The sequence below is a fragment of the Podarcis bocagei genome, assembly GCF_964188305.1.
Source record: "Podarcis bocagei genome assembly, chromosome: 10".
NCBI lineage: Eukaryota > Metazoa > Chordata > Lepidosauria > Squamata > Lacertidae > Podarcis > Podarcis bocagei.
In genome coordinates, this window is record NC_138135.1 from 77,967,931 (window position 1) to 77,985,725 (window position 17,795).

The 17,795-nt window shown below is 45.2% G+C and overlaps 3 protein-coding genes and 1 long non-coding RNA gene across 6 annotated transcripts in view; 3 read left to right on the top strand and 1 right to left on the bottom strand.

Moving 5' to 3' along the window:
- Positions 1-9,793, top strand: part of LOC308595990 (endogenous retrovirus group 3 member 1 Env polyprotein-like) — a 297,804-nt gene extending 288,011 nt beyond the window's left edge. The window contains exon 2 of the mRNA XM_081210771.1: positions 8,681-9,793. Within this exon, the coding sequence (XP_081066897.1) occupies positions 8,681-8,715 (35 nt within the window). The 3' untranslated portion in view covers positions 8,716-9,793. The remainder of the gene's footprint in view (positions 1-8,680) is intronic.
- RASSF8 (Ras association domain family member 8) overlaps positions 1-17,795 on the top strand; it is a 111,578-nt gene that overhangs the window by 69,791 nt on the left and 23,992 nt on the right. Inside the window, exons 1-2 of one of the 3 annotated variants that reach the window (XM_081210744.1) lie at positions 6,053-6,561; positions 7,891-7,985. The exons of 1 other annotated variant lie outside the window; for it this stretch is intronic. The gene's annotated coding sequence lies outside the window, so the exon portion shown is untranslated. Of the gene's footprint in view, positions 1-6,052; positions 6,562-7,890; positions 7,986-17,795 lie in introns of those variants that run through there. One more of the 3 variants, XM_081210745.1, reaches the window with a different exon arrangement.
- Positions 247-3,968, bottom strand: LOC308596016. Its single transcript, XR_014012269.1, has 3 exons — positions 2,182-3,968; positions 509-796; positions 247-448 (listed from the first exon to the last, which is right to left on the bottom strand). It is a non-coding gene; the product is annotated as an uncharacterized lncRNA (long non-coding RNA).
- On the top strand, positions 16,470-17,280 carry LOC308596000 (histone H2A-like). Its single transcript, XM_081210787.1, has one exon. The coding sequence runs from the start codon at positions 16,740-16,742 to the stop codon at positions 17,193-17,195; it is 456 nt and encodes a 151-aa protein (XP_081066913.1). The 5' UTR covers positions 16,470-16,739; the 3' UTR covers positions 17,196-17,280.

Here is a 17,795-nt window from a genome sequence, read left to right on the forward strand (position 1 = left end):
GTTTATAGATTTAAAGTGATTATGTTTAAAGCTTCTGTTTCAAACTGTGTTTTCCAGACTAATAGCCTTGTTAACACCTACATTTATGGTTGATTATTACATTCTTTTGCAATACTCTTTTTCCACTTTTTTATAGAATAGTAGAACTTTGGGACTGTGACTGCTCAAATGCAGCTGAGGGTTTGGACTGGTGTGAAAAATGGAATCAATGAGGATTCTCCCATAATAGGGTAGGAATATGAAAGAGTCTACAGGAATCTAGAAACCCATACAGAATCATTCAGATGCTTCTCCCATGGCTTCAGGGAACATTCTGTACAGTGAGAATAACTTTTCTCGCCAGTACTAAGTTTTGCAAACTTTTTTGTCTTCCCCTCACAATAAGTATCATCTGTGAGAGCTGCATAATGAAGTCTACACAACATAGAAAAGAAATCTCTGAATGGTACTTTATTTTACTAATGAGTTTTCAACCATATAGAGAAATGCTAAATAACATTAAAGTCACAGTAAAATATCCACTTCAACAAATGGTCTTTTTCAAATTCGTACACATGAAGAGCTTCTACATCGGGGGGGGGGGGGAGTTCCTTATCAAATTGCCGCTTGAATGATGAAGTGCACTTGTTTTTCTAGGACATTGTGTTACATTAAGTTGGATAAAATAGGAAGTGTCTATGGGATTCTTCAATTCCAAGAATATCTTTATTGAAAATGCAAGTACAAATTAAAGGAGGACGATGATTTGATATTCCAAATTTGGAATTATATTACCAAGCTTATTTAATATCAAATGCTAAATACAGTGGTACCCCGCAAGACGAATGCCTCGCAAGACGGAAAACCCGCAAGACGAAAGGGTTTTCTGTTTTGGAGGCGCTTCGCAAGACGAATTTCCCTATGGGCTTGCATCGCAAGACGAAAGCCCATAGGGAAATGCTGGCGGTCGGGAGCAAAGACTTTCGCCCACAGCCGGCCTTCAGAAGAGGACCTTTTCTGAAGGCCGGCGGGGGGCAAAAGTCTTTGCTCCCCCCCGCCTGCCTTCCCCCCCCCGCCTGCCCCGGGCGATCTTAAAATGCTGGCGGGCGGGAGCGAAGCGTTCGCTGCCGACCCCCAGCATTTTAAAATCTCCAAGGGACAGCAGAGAAGTCTCTGTCCCGGGGAGATTTTAAAATGCTGGGGGTCGGGAGCGAAGCGTTAGCTGCCGACCCCCAGCATTTTAAAATCTCCCCCTGTCCCGGGGAGGTTTTAAAATGCTGGGGGTCGGGAGCGAAGCGCTGCCGACCCCCAGCATTTTAAAATCTCCCCGTGTCCCGGGGAGGTTTTAAAATGCTGGGGGTCGGGAGCGAAGCGCTCCTGAACCCCAGCATTTTAAAATCTCCCCGTGTCCCGGGAAGGTTTTAAAACGCTGGGGGTCGGCAGCGCTTCGCTCCCGACCCCCAGCTTTTTAAAACGCTGTTCCGAAGGGGGGGCGGGGACACCTGCCCCAGCCGCCCCACTTCGGAAAGCTGTTCCGAAGTGGGGAGGGGGGGCGAGGACACCTGCCCCAGCCGCCCCACTTCGGAAAGCTGTTCCGAAGTGGGGCGGGGGGGCGGGGACACCTGCCCCAGCCGCCCCACTTCGGAAAGCTGTTCCGAAGTGGGGAGGGGGGGCGGGGACACCTGCCCCAGCCGCCCCACTTCGGAAAGCTGTTCCGAAGTGGGGCGGGGGGCGGGGACACCTGCCCCAGCCGCCCCACTTCGGAAAGCTGTTCCGAAGTGGGGAGGGGGGCGGGGACACCTGCCCCAGCCGCCCCACTTCGGAAAGCTGTTCCGAAGTGGGGCGGGGGGGCGGGGACACCTGCCCCAGCCGCCCCACTTCGGAAAGCTGTTCTCCGCTGTCCGGGGCGATTTTAAAATGCCGCCCGCCAGCATTTTAAGATCGCCCTGGACAGCGGAGAAGTCCTCTGCTGTCCCAGGGTTTTTTAAAATGCTGGGGGTGGGAAGAAAAGCCCTTGCCCCCCCCCAGCCTTCAGAAGAGGTCCGGGGACAGACTGTCCCCGGACCTGGTCTGAAGGCGGTTTCCCTAGGAACGCATTAATTGATTTTCAATGCATTCCTATGGGAAACCGTGCATCGCAAGACGAAAAAACCGCAAGACGAAGAGACTTGCGGAACGAATTAATTTCGTCTTGCGAGGCACCACTGTACAGTGGTACCTCGGTTTACGAACTTAATCCATTACGGAAGTCTGTTCTTAAACTGAGGCGCGCTTTCCCTAAAGAGGTCTCCCGCCACTGGTGCCCTTCCACCTTCCACCTTCCATCCTTACACCAACGTAAAGTTCACAAACCAGGACACTGCTTCCGGTTTTGTGGAGTTCGTAAACCGAATCGTTCGTAAGCAGGGCTGTTCTTAAACCGAGGTACCACTGTATTGGAAATCTAAAACCAGTGTAAATTTTCTGACCTGGGCAATTTTACACTATGCATATGCAGCTCCTTCGGTTGGGTGGACAGCAATAGGATCAAAATATGTTAGAACTTGGGGTTCTCTTGAAACAATTATATCAGTTAGAAAGATATGGAATATAATGTATCGCAAAAAAAAAAAATTGGATCAATTTTCCCATGCTAGACTGAGTCTGTGGGTTGATGCAACCAGATCCTATTACATTATCATGTTAAAAGGGATATTGTAGAGTTGGAAATAGTTCTGAAAGGGAATGGAGCAACTCCCCTAGGAAGGAGGACTGCAGTGTTTGGGACTTGTTAGTTTAGACAAAAGGCAAGTAAGAGGTGGCATGGTATAAGTTTATAAAATGAAGCCCGTCCGTCTCCCTTCACTCATAACACTCATGGACATCCAGTGAAGCTGAATGGATTCAGGACAGATAAAGTTATTTCTTCCCACAGCACATCCTTAAACGATGGCATTGGCTCCCACCAGAGGCTGTGATGCCCACCAACCAAGATGGCTTTAAAAGAGGGTAGGACAAATTCATGGAGGAGGAGAAGGCTATCAGACCTGATGACTTTGTTCTGCCTCCACAGCTGGAGGCAGCGATGCCTCTGAATACCAGTTGCTGGAAACCGCAGGAGGAGAGAGGGCTCTTGTTTTTCTGCAGGCAACCCATTAGCCACTGTGGGAACTGGATGCTGGTGTAGATGGGCCATTAAATAACATGTGCTAGAAATAAAGTTTTATTATGGAAAATATAGTTGTTGTTTTAAAAAGCCTGTCCCCGCCCTTTCCCCCACTGTTGGGAAGAGGCGGAAGCATTTCATTTAGCCCTTTGTTTACTAGTTCCACAGGGTTTTATGTCTTTATTACAAGTGATATATGGGGAGCCTTCCAAGTAGGGAGTAGAAGCCATCCCAGTAGAAAGTATTTGAAACTGGTTTGTAACTGACAATCAAATTCAGATAAGGAGGAATGAATTCAGCACCTATATGCTTGGAGAAGCTGTTTCTAACTACCAGGAGAATTTAAGTATTTGTGATGTTTACTTTTTTCAGTCTTTGTTTGGTTTTCATTATGTTGGTTTCGTTATTCCATTAAAGGATTTGTACAGATTGTAAGAACTGCGTCCCCCACTTGGCCTTATCTGCTTATATATCATTAAGCCTAGTTTGATTAATTTTCTCTCATTAGGTAAGAGGAAGGTTATGCTTACTTGACAGATTTCGGAGAATGGGAAAACAGTATGCTGACAGTAAATTATTCAAAACTGGCAGGCTTTGTTTATGTTTCCACACAATGATTTCACCATCAGGTCTTGGAAGTTTTCACGTCTGGTGACTGGCTAGTTTGTGTCAAAAGAGCAAATTGTGCTTTTAGAATCTTTATCTTTTAACACCATGATACTTTTATGGTTAATGACAGGCTTTGTGGGAACTATGGTAAGGGTGAAAGTAAATTCCTTTTGCATTTTAAGGCATTGTTCTCAGACTCTTTTGACTTGGGCTCCCCTTCTAAACTTGTTGCCTTTTCCAGGACTCTCGCATGCTCAATCCTAGTGCCCAGTGACAACACCGGTCCTGAAATACCTACATTGGCTCCCAGTACGTTTCCGGGCACAATTCAAAGTGTTGGTGCTGACCTTTAAAGCCCTAAACAGCCTCGGCCCAGGATACCTGAAGGAGCGTCTCCACCCCCATTGTTCCGCCCGGACACTGAGGTCCAGCACTGAGGGCCTTCTGGCGGTTCCCTCACTGTTAGAAGCCAAGCTACAAGAATATTTGGCTAGTCTAGATGTATTCAAGTCTCCAGGGCCAGATGAACTGCATCCAAGAGTATTAAAAGAACTGGCAGATGTGATCTCAGAACCACTGGCAGTCATCTTCGAGAAATCCTGGAGAACAGGCGAAGTCCCGGCAGACTGGAGGAGGGCAAATTTTGTCCCTATTTTCAAAAAGGGGAAAAGAGAGGACCCAAATAATTACCGCCCAGTCAGTCTGACATCAATAGCAGGGAAGATTCTGGAGCAGATCATTAAGCAAACAGTCTGTGAGCACCTAGAAAGGAATGCTGTGATCACCAATAGTCAGCATGGATTTCTGAAAAATAAGTCATGTCAGACTAACCTGATCTCGTTTTTTGACAGAATTACAAGCCTGGTAGATGAAGGGAACGCAGTGGATGTAGCCTACCTTGATTTCAGCAAGGCATTTGACAAGGTGCCCCATGATATTCTTGTAAAGAAGCTGGTAAAATGCGGTCTTGACTCTGCTACCACTCAGTGGATTTGTAACTGGCTGACTGACCGAACCCAAAGGGTGCTCATCAATGGTTCCTCTTCATCCTGGAGAAGAGTGACTAGTGGGGTGCCACAGGGTTCTGTCTTGGGCCCGGTCTTATTCAACATCTTTATCAACGACTTGGATGATGGACTCAAGGGCATCCTGATCAAATTTGCAGATGACACCAAACTGGGAGGGGTGGCTAACACCCCAGAGGACAGGATCACACTTCAAAACGACCTTGACAGATTAGAGAACTGGGCAAAAACAAACAAGATGAATTTTAACAGGGAGAAATGTAAAGTATTGCACTTGGGCAAAAAAAATGAGAGGCACAAATACAAGATGGGGGACACCTGGCTTGAGAGCAGTACATGTGAAAAGGATCTAGGAGTCTTGGTTGACCACAAACTTGACATGAGCCAGCAGTGTGACGCGGCAGCTAAAAAAGCCAATGCAATTCTGGGCTGCATCAATAGGAGTATAGCATCTAGATCAAGGGAAGTAATAGTGCCACTGTATTCTGCTCTGGTCAGACCACACCTGGAGTACTGTGTCCAGTTCTGGGCACCACAATTCAGGAAGGACACTGACAAACTGGAACGTGTCCAGAGGAGGGCAACCAAAATGGTCAAAGGCCTGGAAACGATGCCTTATGAGGAACGGCTAAGGGAGCTGGGCATGTTTAGCCTGGAGAAGAGGAGGTTAAGGGGTGATATGATAGCCATGTTCAAATATATAAAAGGATGTCACATAGAGGAGGGAGAAAGGTTGTTTCCTGCTGCTCCAGAGACGCGGACACGGAGCAATGGATCCAAACTACAAGAAAGAAGATTCCACCTAAACATTAGGAAGAACTTCCTGACAGTAAGAGCTGTTTGACAGTGGAATTTGCTGCCAAGGAGTGTGGTGGAGTCTCCTACTTTGGAGGTCTTTAAGCAGAGGCTTGACAACCATATGTCAGGAGTGCTCTGATGGTGTTTCCTGCTTGGCAGGGGGTTGGACTCGATGGCCCTTGTGGTCTCTTCCAACTCTATGATTCTATGATTCTATGATTCTATGATACAGGGAACCAGGCAGAGGGCCTTCTCGGTGGTGGCGCCCACCCTGTCGAACGCCCTCCCATCAGATGACAAGGAATAAACAACTACCCAACTTTTAGAAGACACCTGAAGGCAACCTTGTTTAGGGAAGTTTTTAATGTTTGATGTTTTATCTTGTTTTTAATATTCTACTGGGAGCTACCCAGAGTGGCTGGGGAAGCCCAGCCAGAGGGGCGGGGTATAAATATTGTTGTTGCTGCTGCTGCTGCTGCTGCTGCTGCTGCTGCTGTTGTTGTTGTTGTTGTTGTTGTCCTTTGCATACATTCTGCTGCTGTTCAAAAATATATGTGGATTGGGTGGAAGGATATTTTGGCTAGGATTCAAGTACCCTTCAGTAGAACCTCTGCACAATGACTTTTGGTTGTGCAGCAGGGCTTGCCCTCTTCTCCTTCCCTGTGCCCTCCCCCAAACGCCTCTGCGAGGGTCAGGAGCAACCCACCCACCCCATAGAACAACTGCCTTAGTGTGAATTCAGTTCCTCTAATTAAGATTATTTTAACAGAACTACATCAATTTTTTCTCCTCTCCCTGTATGATGCAGCAGCTTGCACTGTTTCCTTCCACAGAGGAGAGGAAGCTATTGCTAGTTCTCTTATCAGCAGTAGATCACTGCCAGAGTTTATTCCACTCTTTGAGAAGTTGGACTTAAGCTAAAGAGAGGGAAGCAAAGTTTGGAAGACAAAGCTATTAAAAAGTGGAAATTGACAGAAGGCTGGAACCCTGGCAAATTAAATAAAGGTAGTTGGCAAAATGAAGTTAGCATGCAAAATTAGCTATTGAAAGGCAATTTGAGCTTCAGCATATTTTTGTGGAGAAAATGCAGAACTTAAGTACACAGACTGGACTGTCTGGATTTCTCTACCAAGATGGGCATATATCTGGATTGACGTCATTAGGAGTGTGGCAAATACATATTGGTATTGTCCGAAATCTGATAACAGCAAAAAAATGAAGTTTTATATAGTCTATACTTACAAATGGGTGCAGAATTCAAATTGCTGTTGATGTGCAAAAGGAAAGTGTAAGTTGCTTTCCAGTTATGGTGCATAGATGACTGAGGGGGGAGGATGAAAGCTGCCACACAGGCCTTTCTTCCTCTCCTGCCTCCCAACAAAGCCAGAACCAGCACCCTAAACCAGCCCTGGGCAGGGGAGGGAGGGGGGAGGGGAAAGGCAGGCAGGAGCAGGAAGGGTCTCTTGGCAGGAAGGGGCTGGTGGAAGGCCTGGCTTGCTGGCAGAAGCACTTCACACCCTTGTTCGCTTCAAGGGTGGGGAGCTTTCTTTCTTATGTTAGTGGTAAAGCTCAATTCCATTAATAAAAAATAAAATTTAGAACAGAGATAGATGGGTTGCTGCCATTAATTAGGGGGCAGGTTTTTCTCTTGAATGCAGTTTGTTGCCTTGGACAAGACAGCCTTGGAGGATTGTTGGAGGATAAGACTATGTTCAACTGCCCCTCTTGGAGGCAGTGTGTCTCAAAATGTCAGTTTCTAGGAATTGCAGGTCTGGAGAGTGCTGTTGTGCTCAGGTACACCTGTGAGCATCTGGTTGGGCACCTTGACACTAGGGCTGCATCTACACAGCTATAAAAAAAGACTCTGAAGAAAAACATTTTAAAGCTCACAATGGAAAATTTCATATGTTCTGGTTTTAGCTCTACAGTGCCATCTGGTGTCACAGTGCTATAACACATTTATAACAGTGTTTTGTTTTGTTTTGTTTTGATTAATGTAGCTAAGTCCTTGGATGTTAGACCAGATAGGGCTTTGGCCTGATCCACAAAATGTTGCTAGAAACTCAGATATATAATCTAATCGCCAAATGGCACCTTAAATCTAGGCTTCGGTCACCACAATGTAATGTCTAGGCACCGTCCCCCGATGGCATCATCATCATCATCATCATCATCATCATCACCATCATTCATTCTGTTTCTATATCACTTTATATTTTAAAGAACAAATCTCAAAGTGTTTTACACTAAAACATCAGTCAAACAATTCAGAATAAAACCGATTCAAGGAAAATATTTCAGATCCTTCTCTAGGCGGCATTTTGCTTTCTCCAGTCGCCAGCCTGGCACCCAGAGATCTCCACTTGGTCACAATTGGACCTGCCCCAGTCACAAAACACACCTGGCTAATTTCGAACACTGGCAGGAAGGTATGTTTGTCTTAGCACCCCTGAATCCCAGTGGTTATAAGTACATGGGGAGAGAGAGGCATAAGATTGCAGTGGGGAATATAGTACTATAATTACTTTGTGGAACTACAATTTTAATTCAATTTCTAGTTAATTACATAATAGCAATGCCTTAGCAGCAATGAGGACAGCACAGCTATATTCCAAGAGTGCTTGCTGATTGGTTTTTGGCAAGCATGATTTCAGCTTTCTGTAGTTTTGCCAAAGGTCTGGCACTAGTACTTTGAAATCTGACAGTGGTGGAAATGGCAATTGTTGACTTTAAAAACAGCAACACCCCCCATTGGGTAGTGGACTGCAGATTTGTGGGGGGGTGGACTTTAACTAAAAACATGGCTGCTAGTACCTCTCATTCTGTGTCCCTGTTCCCTGTGTATGCTTCATCATTTTTTAAAAAATAATGAACCAGGGGTGCCAATTGTACCATTATGGGGAAAGGACTTGAAAGGGCATGGTTATTTTTTGTATTGGGTCTGGGGAAGTGTTCCTGAAAGGCTGTTATTCTTCTGTATGTTGATTGTAGTAGCTGTACTTTGCATATCAAACTTATTAAAATGGGAAAATTCAGCAGAGCAATGAATCCTGCCCAAAGTGCACAGCAGAACATTTCTCTGTTTTCAGTACAAACCTGAGTTCAAAATGAGTGGGGAACAGAGTGTTTATGTATGGTACTAGGAATGTAAAAGTTTGATAAAACAGTGTTGCTTTATCTGTATTCCAGGTCTGGGCCTGGTGTCATATAGTGCAAAAACACCATGTGGTATATCCTGTCGTTTGCTGACAACTAGCAATCTAATACTAGATTTCTCAATCCCGAACAAACAGTATCGTAATTTTCTGTTGGCTGCACAATACCAGCAGTACTCTGTCAAAACATACTTTCAAAGATTAGCATTAGAAAGGAAACTTGCAGAACAAAGAGCAGGATTGTAGCCAAGCTAGAGTGCTAACTTTTTGCCTTTCTCTTGGTAAAGCAGCACATTGGTATACTTTAGTACAGTTAATAATGCTGATGTGAAAAGCTTTGCTTGGCGTCACTCATGCAAAAAAATAATAATTGTACGTAATATTCTATATTTTTCCTCATTTACACAACAAGATGTTTTAAGTCCTGTGGTGTCTTCTATTTCTGAGCCAAATAGTTCTTGACACCAAACAACAACGCTTCAGGCAAACTGCCAAGAATGAGAGTTTCAAAAGTGCTCTAAAGGAGAGGAGCGGTTGAGCACATACTTCACCCATAGGAAGCCACAGGTTTCCCTCATTGGCATCTACCGTATTTTTCGCTCTATAACACGCACCTGACCATAACACGCACGTAGTTTTTAGAGGAGGAAAACAAGAAAAAAATATTCTAAACGAAACAGTGGATGTATGATTTTTGTGGTTCATGCTGTGGCCACAGACGTGATCTGACGGTGAGTTTGGGGTAGCCCAATGCAAAAATCCTGAGGATCCACGTGGATCCATGCTTTGTAACCACTTTTTTGCGCCATTGCAGCCCCATGAAACAGTGGGTGCGTGTGTGTTTTTTGGTGCAGGCTGTAGCCATGGATATGCTATGTGATCTGATGGTGAACTTGGGGTGACCCAGTGTAAAAATCCTGAGGATCCATGTGGATCCGTGCTTTGTAACCACGTTTTAAGTGGGGAGGGAAGGAAAAGCATTCAAGGGACAAGGAACACGCGTGGGGTGTGTGGAGAAGGATGCTGCTGATAATGCAGAAGAGGGGTTTAAGGGAAGAAGGAACACGCGTGGGGTGGGTGGAGAAGGAGCTTTTTGGTGAGCTGAGCGGGGAGGGGGGAGGGAAAGAGCACTGTTGCTTTAAAGGAGCCAACCGGACAGTGTAAGCAGCTCCTTTCCTCTCCCGCTTTGCTCCTTCTCTCCCTCTTTGCTGCTTTATGCAGCTAATGGCGAATCCCCTGCAACCCAAGTCCTGCTCAGCGGATCAGCTGAGACGCTGGGAGAATGGTAATGCCCTCCTGTCCCCAGCAGCCTTTTTAAAAACTTTTTTACTGGTTTTCACTGCGCTCGTGGCTCAGAGCCCTCCTGTGCCCTGCCGTCCCTCTGCAGCCTCATTGCTCCGTTTAGAGAGCGCACGGACCTTTGCTAGCTGAGGCTGCAGCAGCTGTTGCTGGCTATGCAGCGCTTTTTCCGGCTCGCTATGGCTCCCGTCTGTCCCTCCTCGCGTGTAAGCGGCTGCTGCCCGCTTTGCTGCCATGGCTCTCCTTGCTGTGCAAAGGTCAGAGGGGGCAGGGTTTCTGTTGAGTCAGCTGTGGGAGGAGCTTATCAGAGCTTGCAGGGCGGCGGCGCGCACAGTTTGATCCATCTTTTAGATTTAGGGGAGCCAGTCTCAAACGTTTGTTGGGGGAGACCTAGGTTTTTTTGGGGGGGGTTATTTGTCCTGTCTTCACGCTTTTTAAGATGGAGGACCACTGTAGCCACCCCCAACAACACGTTTTCAAGATGGAGGGGGAGGGAACAGCTGCAGTCGCCTGCGGTTCCTGCGCAATGTTTGCCATCTTGCGAAAGGTTGCAGGCAGCTTTACCTGCAGCAATTGTATGTTGATTGCCCTCTTAGAAGACAAAGTCCAGCAACTGGAGGAACGTGTAGCTACGCTCCAAAGAATTAGAGAGCTGGAGCTCTTCTTGGAAGCAACAGAGAACACCGTCTCCACCAAGGAGGAGACAGGGGGCACCCCTGAGAAGGAGGCTAGTTCACCAACACAGGAGCCAGATATATGGAGAAACGTGACTCAAAGAAGTAGGAGGCCCAGGGTTCGCTCTGATTGTTTGGAAATACACAATCGCTTTGAAGTCCTCTCCCCTAGCATGGAAGACGAAGAACAGACTCCATTTGAGGATCTCTCCCTCATTACAGTCGATCAGGTATATGAAGACGATCAGCAAAGTCAGTCCTCAGGAAATGTGCAGGCGACCTTGGAACGGACAGCTCACGGAAGAACCCCGACCAAACCTAAGAGGAGGCGTGTAGTGGTGATAGGGGATATCCTACTGAGGGGAACAGAAGCAGTGATCTGTGGGCCTGACAAGATGTCTTGGGAGGTGTGCTGTCTCCCCGGGGCTAAGATCCAAGATGTAACTGAACGACTGCAAGGAATCATAAAACCCACTGACAAATACCCCTTCCTCTTGGTTCATGTGGGAACCAATGACACTGCAAGCAATAGCCTCCAGAAGATCAAAAGAGACTACGAGGCTCTGGGCAGGAAATTGAAGCAATTAGATGCACAAATTGTCATCTCATCTGTCCTCCCAGTTGAACGACGTGGCCCAGGGAGAGAGGGAAAAATAGTGGAAGTGAACAGCTGGCTTCGCAAATGGTATAAACAGGAACGGTTTGGATTCTTAGATCACGGACTGCAGTTTCTTGAAGATGGAGTTCTGGCAAGCAATGGGCTGCACCTCACAACGGTTGGGAGGAATGTTTTTGCCAAAAATCTCAGAAACCTCATCAGGAGGGCTTTAAACTGACTAATGTGGGGGAGGGAGACAGTGCTCCTGAAGGTAGGAGTCTATCCATTGATGAAGATGATCATCCAAATGTCATAGACCAAATGGAGCAAACAGCACGCGGACCTAGTGGTGGGAAGAAAAAATCCTTAAATAAGAGACACGGGGGAATGATTAATGGACTTCAATGTCTGTACACTAATGCGCAAAGCATGGGAAATAAGATGAGCTTGAGCTCTTGGTACAGCAAACTAAATATGACATAATAGGCATCACTGAAACCTGGTGGGATAAGGCCCACGATTGGAATGTAATAATGGGGGGATACAATCTATTTCAGAGAAACAGACCAGACAAGAAAGGAGGAGGAGTGGCGTTATATGTCAGGGATGTGTATACCTGTGAAGAGATCCAAGATTTAGAACCTCAAAGCCAAAGTGAGAGCATTTGGGTCAAAATTAAGGGAGAGAAGAATAACAGAGACCTCATTGTGGGAGTTTACTATAGATCCCCAAGCCAAACGGAGGACATAGATGATGCCTTCCTGGAACAGATGGCCAAGCATGCAAAAGGAAGGGAGATAGTAGTAATGGGGGACTTCAATTACCCGGATATTTGTTGGATGTCAAACTCAGCCAAGAGCATTAGGTCAAACAGATTCCTCACTGGCCTTGCAGACAACTTCATTGTCCAGAAAGTGGGAGAAGCAACAAGAGGAACAGCCATTTTAGATCTGGTCCTAACCAATGTTGATGACCTGGTTAGTGGGGTAGAAGTGGAAGGATCATTAGGCGCGAGTGATCATGCTCTTCTGAAGTTTACTATACAGCGGAAAGGAGCAGCCAAGCATACTAGGACTCAATTTCTTGACTTTAAGAAAGCCGACTTCATAAAACTTAGGGAAGTGCTGGGTGAGATCCCATGGACAGTAATACTAAAAGGAAAGGGAGTTCATGATGGCTGGGAGTTTGTTAAGAGGGAGATTGTAAAAGCACAACGTCAGGCAATACCAATGAGACGGAAACATGGAAGGTGCCTAAAGAAGCCAGGGTGGCTATCTAAAGAACTTTTAACTGAGTTAAGATTAAAAAAGTATGTGTACAAAAAATGGAAAAGGGGGGAAACCAACAAGATGAATTTTAACAGGGAGAAATGTAAAGTATTGCACTTGGGCAAAAAAAATGAGAGGCACAAATACAAGATGGGGGACACCTGGCTTGAGAGCAGTACATGTGAAAAGGATCTAGGAGTCTTGGTTGACCACAAACTTGACATGAGCCAACAGTGTGACGCGGCAGCTAAAAAAGCCAATGCAATTCTGGGATGCATCAATAGGAGTATAGCATCTAGATCAAGGGAAGTAATAGTGCCACTGTATTCTGCTCTGGTCAGACCTCACCTGGAGTACTGTGTCCAGTTCTGGGCACCACAATTCAAGAAGGACACTGACAAACTGGAACGTGTCCAGAGGAGGGCAACCAAAATGGTCAAAGGCCTGGAAACGATGCCTTATGAGGAACGGTTAAGGGAGCTGGGCATGTTTAGCCTGGAGAAGAGGAGGTTAAGGGGTGATATGATAGCCATGTTCAAAGATATAAAAGGATGTCACATAGAGGAGGGAGAAAGGTTGTTTTCTGCTGCTCCAGAGAAGCGGACACGGAGCAATGGATCCAAACTACAAGAAAGAAGATTCCACCTAAACATTAGGAAGAACTTCCTGACAGTAAGAGCTGTTTGACAGTGGAATTTGCTGCCAAGGAGTGTGGTGGAGTCTCCTGCTTTGGAGGTCTTTAAGCAGAGGCTTGACAACCATATGTCAGGAGTGCTCTGATGGTGTTTCCTGCTTGGCAGGGGGTTGGACTCGATGGCCCTTGTGGTCTCTTCCAACTCTATGATTCTATGATTCTACTGTCTTTTTTGTGCAAAACAAAACATTGTTTTCAAGCTTGCTGGCTTGTTTGGGGATTAGTTAGTTTTGGCAGGCGGTAACTTTTTTCCTTTTAGCATTTGAACTCAAAACTGTAATATAGCTAAGACTTTTGGCAGGTTTCCTGAATGAGAAAGCAAAGATAAATTTTGGCTTCAGAGAAAGAAGAGTTAAATTGCTTGTTGCTGAAGCAAAGCAGATCCATTCATTAGTGTTTCAGAGGAAAAACAGTCCAAAATGTCTTCAAGTTGCTGCCTAACATTGTAAGCATTTTTACATTGGGGGGGGGGGTATTACACACTAAGAATAAAATAACATTGCCTGACATTTCTACATAATTTGTAACCCCAGCTAAGAAAACATCATTGTTTTCATAAAGTTCTTGGCTAGAAACGATTTTTATATCTAGGTGCAGAGAATAGATGTTAGTTATAAGGTGAACAATTTTTGATGCAATTTTTTTGTGTTTTGGAAAGCCTGGTTTTTGTGTGTGCCAGCGTTCACTCTTCTGCGAAATATTACATATATTGGGGATGTACAAAAAGTATTTAGATCAGTTGTGGCTTTTCTATAGAAGAAAAGCAGGTTGTCCTCATGAGGCTGCCCCATGCCGTTTTGTAAAAAGGAAGGTATGATGTCAACAGTGTGAGGGCCAAGTGATGAGGAAAGAGATTAGTCAGCTGAACGTACCTCCGCAGATGATGCCTAAAGGGCACACTCTGTCCCTGGCCACATCCACCACAGATATGCTCTCACTCAGTGAACAGGCGATTTTCACCAGTACTATTCTATCTCACTTTAAGGGCCTGGTCTGTCCAGCGGGGTGGGGGGTGAGGGGAGGAGAGGATGTGTCAGGCACCATTGGGCAGATGGGAGGAACAGCTGCCAATCCTTGAATGCTTTCTTGTATTTTTCTAGTGGCCGGTCCCTTAGTCATAAATTACTAATAACAGAGCTATCTCTCCTGAACCATAACAGACAGATGACTCTCCAGACTGCATTTCAAAACTTGGCTTGGTCTCTTGTTCCACTGACCCAGCCATGTTTGCTAATCATATTCTTGACCTTTAATCTTCCAGCGAAGCAAGTCTACCAGTCTAGACGGCACAGCAAACTGTAGATGGCTTGCAAACCATGGTTTGCAGACTGCTATCAAATCCATGATGTGTCAATTCAGATGTTACCCCCCCCCCAAAAAAAGTCATTTAGCTAGTGAATACTTGGTTGCTATTCCCTTTAAAGCATTGCTGCACATTCTCCAAACTGCTTATGTTTTCATTTGATCTTCTCTTTTAGTATCACAAGATTAACCCTCTCTTAGAAGGGAATTTGCTTCCATTAGCTGCAACTGACACAGAATTCTGCAGCGCACGTTGCTCCAGTTCTGGCTCACCTGGATTGAAGTTTCCTTTCTGACCCAGTTCAAGATTATGGCAATTACCTTTAAAGGGTTGTCTTAGAACTGTTCCAGTATGTTTTCTTGCCCGTTCTTCCTTGTTCTGCACTCTTCTTTTGCAGTTTGGAAGTGTCAGTGCTTCTGAATACCAGCTGCTGGAAAAGACAGGAGAGGAGCGGGCTCTAAGGCTTGAATCCTGTTTGAAGGTTTTCCACAAGCGTCTGGTGGGCCCTTTGAGAACAGGATGCTGGATTAGATGGGCTATTGGCCTGATCCAGCTGCAGGCTCTTCTTATTTATGTTCTTGAGGCCCCTGCCCCTGCCTGTTTGTTTTTGAGTATTCACCTTGTGGAATTTCCTCCCTAGACAATTCCACTAGGCCCCCTTCCTAACCCTGCTGCTAAGATAAAACCTCTCACTCACCTCCTCTTTACTATTTTAATTGATCTTAATTGATCTTATTGTTGTTTAATGCTTAAAATAATCAAAACGGTTTCCCCTGAATTCTGACGACAAACCCCTTGCCTGAAGGGTTACAATCTTAAGGAAATACACAAAGGGGTTAATAGGATGGGGGTGGCAGTAGTAGTTTATAATAACAAGCTTTAAAATTGAAGCTAGATATGTGAGGTGGTTGATATAGATGTCAATCCCTTTCTATTTGTCAGAAGAATGGTCTGTGTTACTCAGTAAACCAAGGTATGGCTTAGTGAGACTGCATGAGCTTTGCAGCCAGTTTGCTCCTCGGGTGTCCTTTGACTCATGAGGATAAAGGGTACACATGAGTTGTATTTTGGACAATACGCTAAGCCAAACCTCAGTGAGGTATGGCACTCAAAAGTACTATGGAGCAGCAAAGCGCTGTGAGCTCCTCTCTGGAATCCTGCATGTTTGTGTAGTCTCACTAGGACAGTTGGGCTCACTGCATCATGCACAGCAGCTAGATTTTTTTACCTTGTTCTGAGTATATGAAATGCATCTAATGTTGCTTATAACTTTGCAGTGAGACTCATTGAAGATTCAAGGTTTTTTCCCTTTATGGTTTTTCCTATAAACCTTCAATTTTTGAGGGGGAGTATAAAGCTGGGGCCAATTTTCTAGGTATCTTCTCATCAGACTGAAAGTTGTATGCTGAACATATCAACTTTGGCCTTCTTCACTATGTCAAATGTTTGCAAACTTGATTTAGTAACCAAAAATTTTCTTGTTAAATTTGCATACTGCACTTCATCCATAGATCTCAGAGTAGTTTACAACATAATAATTAGAATATAAAAGCTTGAAATACATAATAAAAAATGAGCAAAACCAAACCAATAATCCCTCCCTCCCACAACATTGGATGTCAATTGGCCAAAGGCCTGGTTAAAGAGGAACGTTTTCACCTGGCAACTGAAGGTGCCAGTTGAACCTCCTTAGGAGGAGCATTGCACAAACAGGGAGCCACTGCAGAAAAGACTGTTCTTCTGTTGCCACCCTCTGGACCTCTCATAGGGGAGGCACATGGAGAAGGGCAACAGAGGTTTTCAGGGAGGGAAGTGTGATGAACAGGGTGACATTTCAGCTCAAACATTGGGATAATAGAAATGATTTAACAATGCTCACAGCATCCTATTGGCCAGCACACCAGCCTATCAGGAGCCAAATTTAGCACTCACTATTTTCACTGCAAAGAGGCTATGGAAAACTCTGCGCACAGTATTTTTTTTAATTGTGGCAGCCTTTCAAATGATAGCTTAACCTGCAAGGCCAGGAAGAAATCCAAAAAGGGCCGGGTAGGAAAACTGAAGCAAGCAAAGCAGAACAGCCAAAAAACCCCTCCAAAACAGCAAAAATCCAACAAGGTAAGAATTGCCAGAGCAAGGCAAGCACCTTGAAGAGTTGGACCAGATCAACAAGTGTTGGCGGCTGTGGCAAGATGGACTGCGACATGTCTGATGATCCGTGTGATACAGAAAGCTTGGAAGAACCTGAGCCATCCTGCTATGCGAGGAAGCCGAAAACATCTCGTTCTTGCCGGGCTGGGCTGGTATTCCCTGTAAGCCGCATTGAAAGATTCCTCCGGAAGGGAGACTACGCAGAGCGCATTGGATCAGGATCGTCTGTGTACATGGCTGCAGTGCTTCAGTACCTGACCTATGACATTATGGATATAGCTGGGAACATTGCTAAAAATGACCACAAGCGCCGAATTGCCCCCCGGCACTTACAGAGAGCCATCAGTGATGATCCTGAGCTCCACTCTCTGCTTGGAGGGATCTCCTTCCCCCAGGGGAACACCCTGCCCAAGACTAAGTCCACCGCATCAACCAGGAGGGGGAAGGGCAAGAAATCTGGCAAGGCCGTCAGAGCTCAAAATGTTGTTACTGCATAAGCAAGGGTAATGCTGTTTTTCTGGACTTGAGATTGAGTCTTTAGTAATCAACAACATGGTCTAATAAAAGCTGATCTGACCATTCCTTTTGCTGTGAGAATGTTTTTCTTTCCATGTGAGTTAGCCAGGCAATTATCATTGAGCTGGCTATTATTTTGATAGGACTTCATGTTTTGTACAGCAAAAGCGTGTTGCTTAGACCAAAAATGTAGGGTACACCCTAGTGTGAAGCAAGAATCCAGCATCTGGTTGCTTTTCGATTCTGACATCTATGGCTTCATTGTGAGGTTGACACTTTTTCATTGCTTTTTATAGTTCCATTTCAGAACTGTAAATAAAACATGTATGAAAGCCTGTTCAGACATCAGAGCCAAAATTCTTCCTAAATACAATAGGAACCTCCCCACAATCACACCACATAGGAAGAAAGTAGTATCTGATCAGTACCCTGTTTGTGTGAATCTGGTGGTTTCCTGAAACTACAATAGAAAACATTAATTCTTCCCAATACTCTTGAAAAAATAGAGTTGGATCATGAATGTCAAGCAGATACTTCACTTAAAATCAGATGGTGTTAAGAACATGTGTTACCTATTTCCA

Coding starts and splice junctions, on each gene's coding strand:
- LOC308596000 (XM_081210787.1), top strand. CDS start 16,740: ATGGACTGCGACATGTCTGATGATCCGTGTGATACAGAAAGCTTGGAA.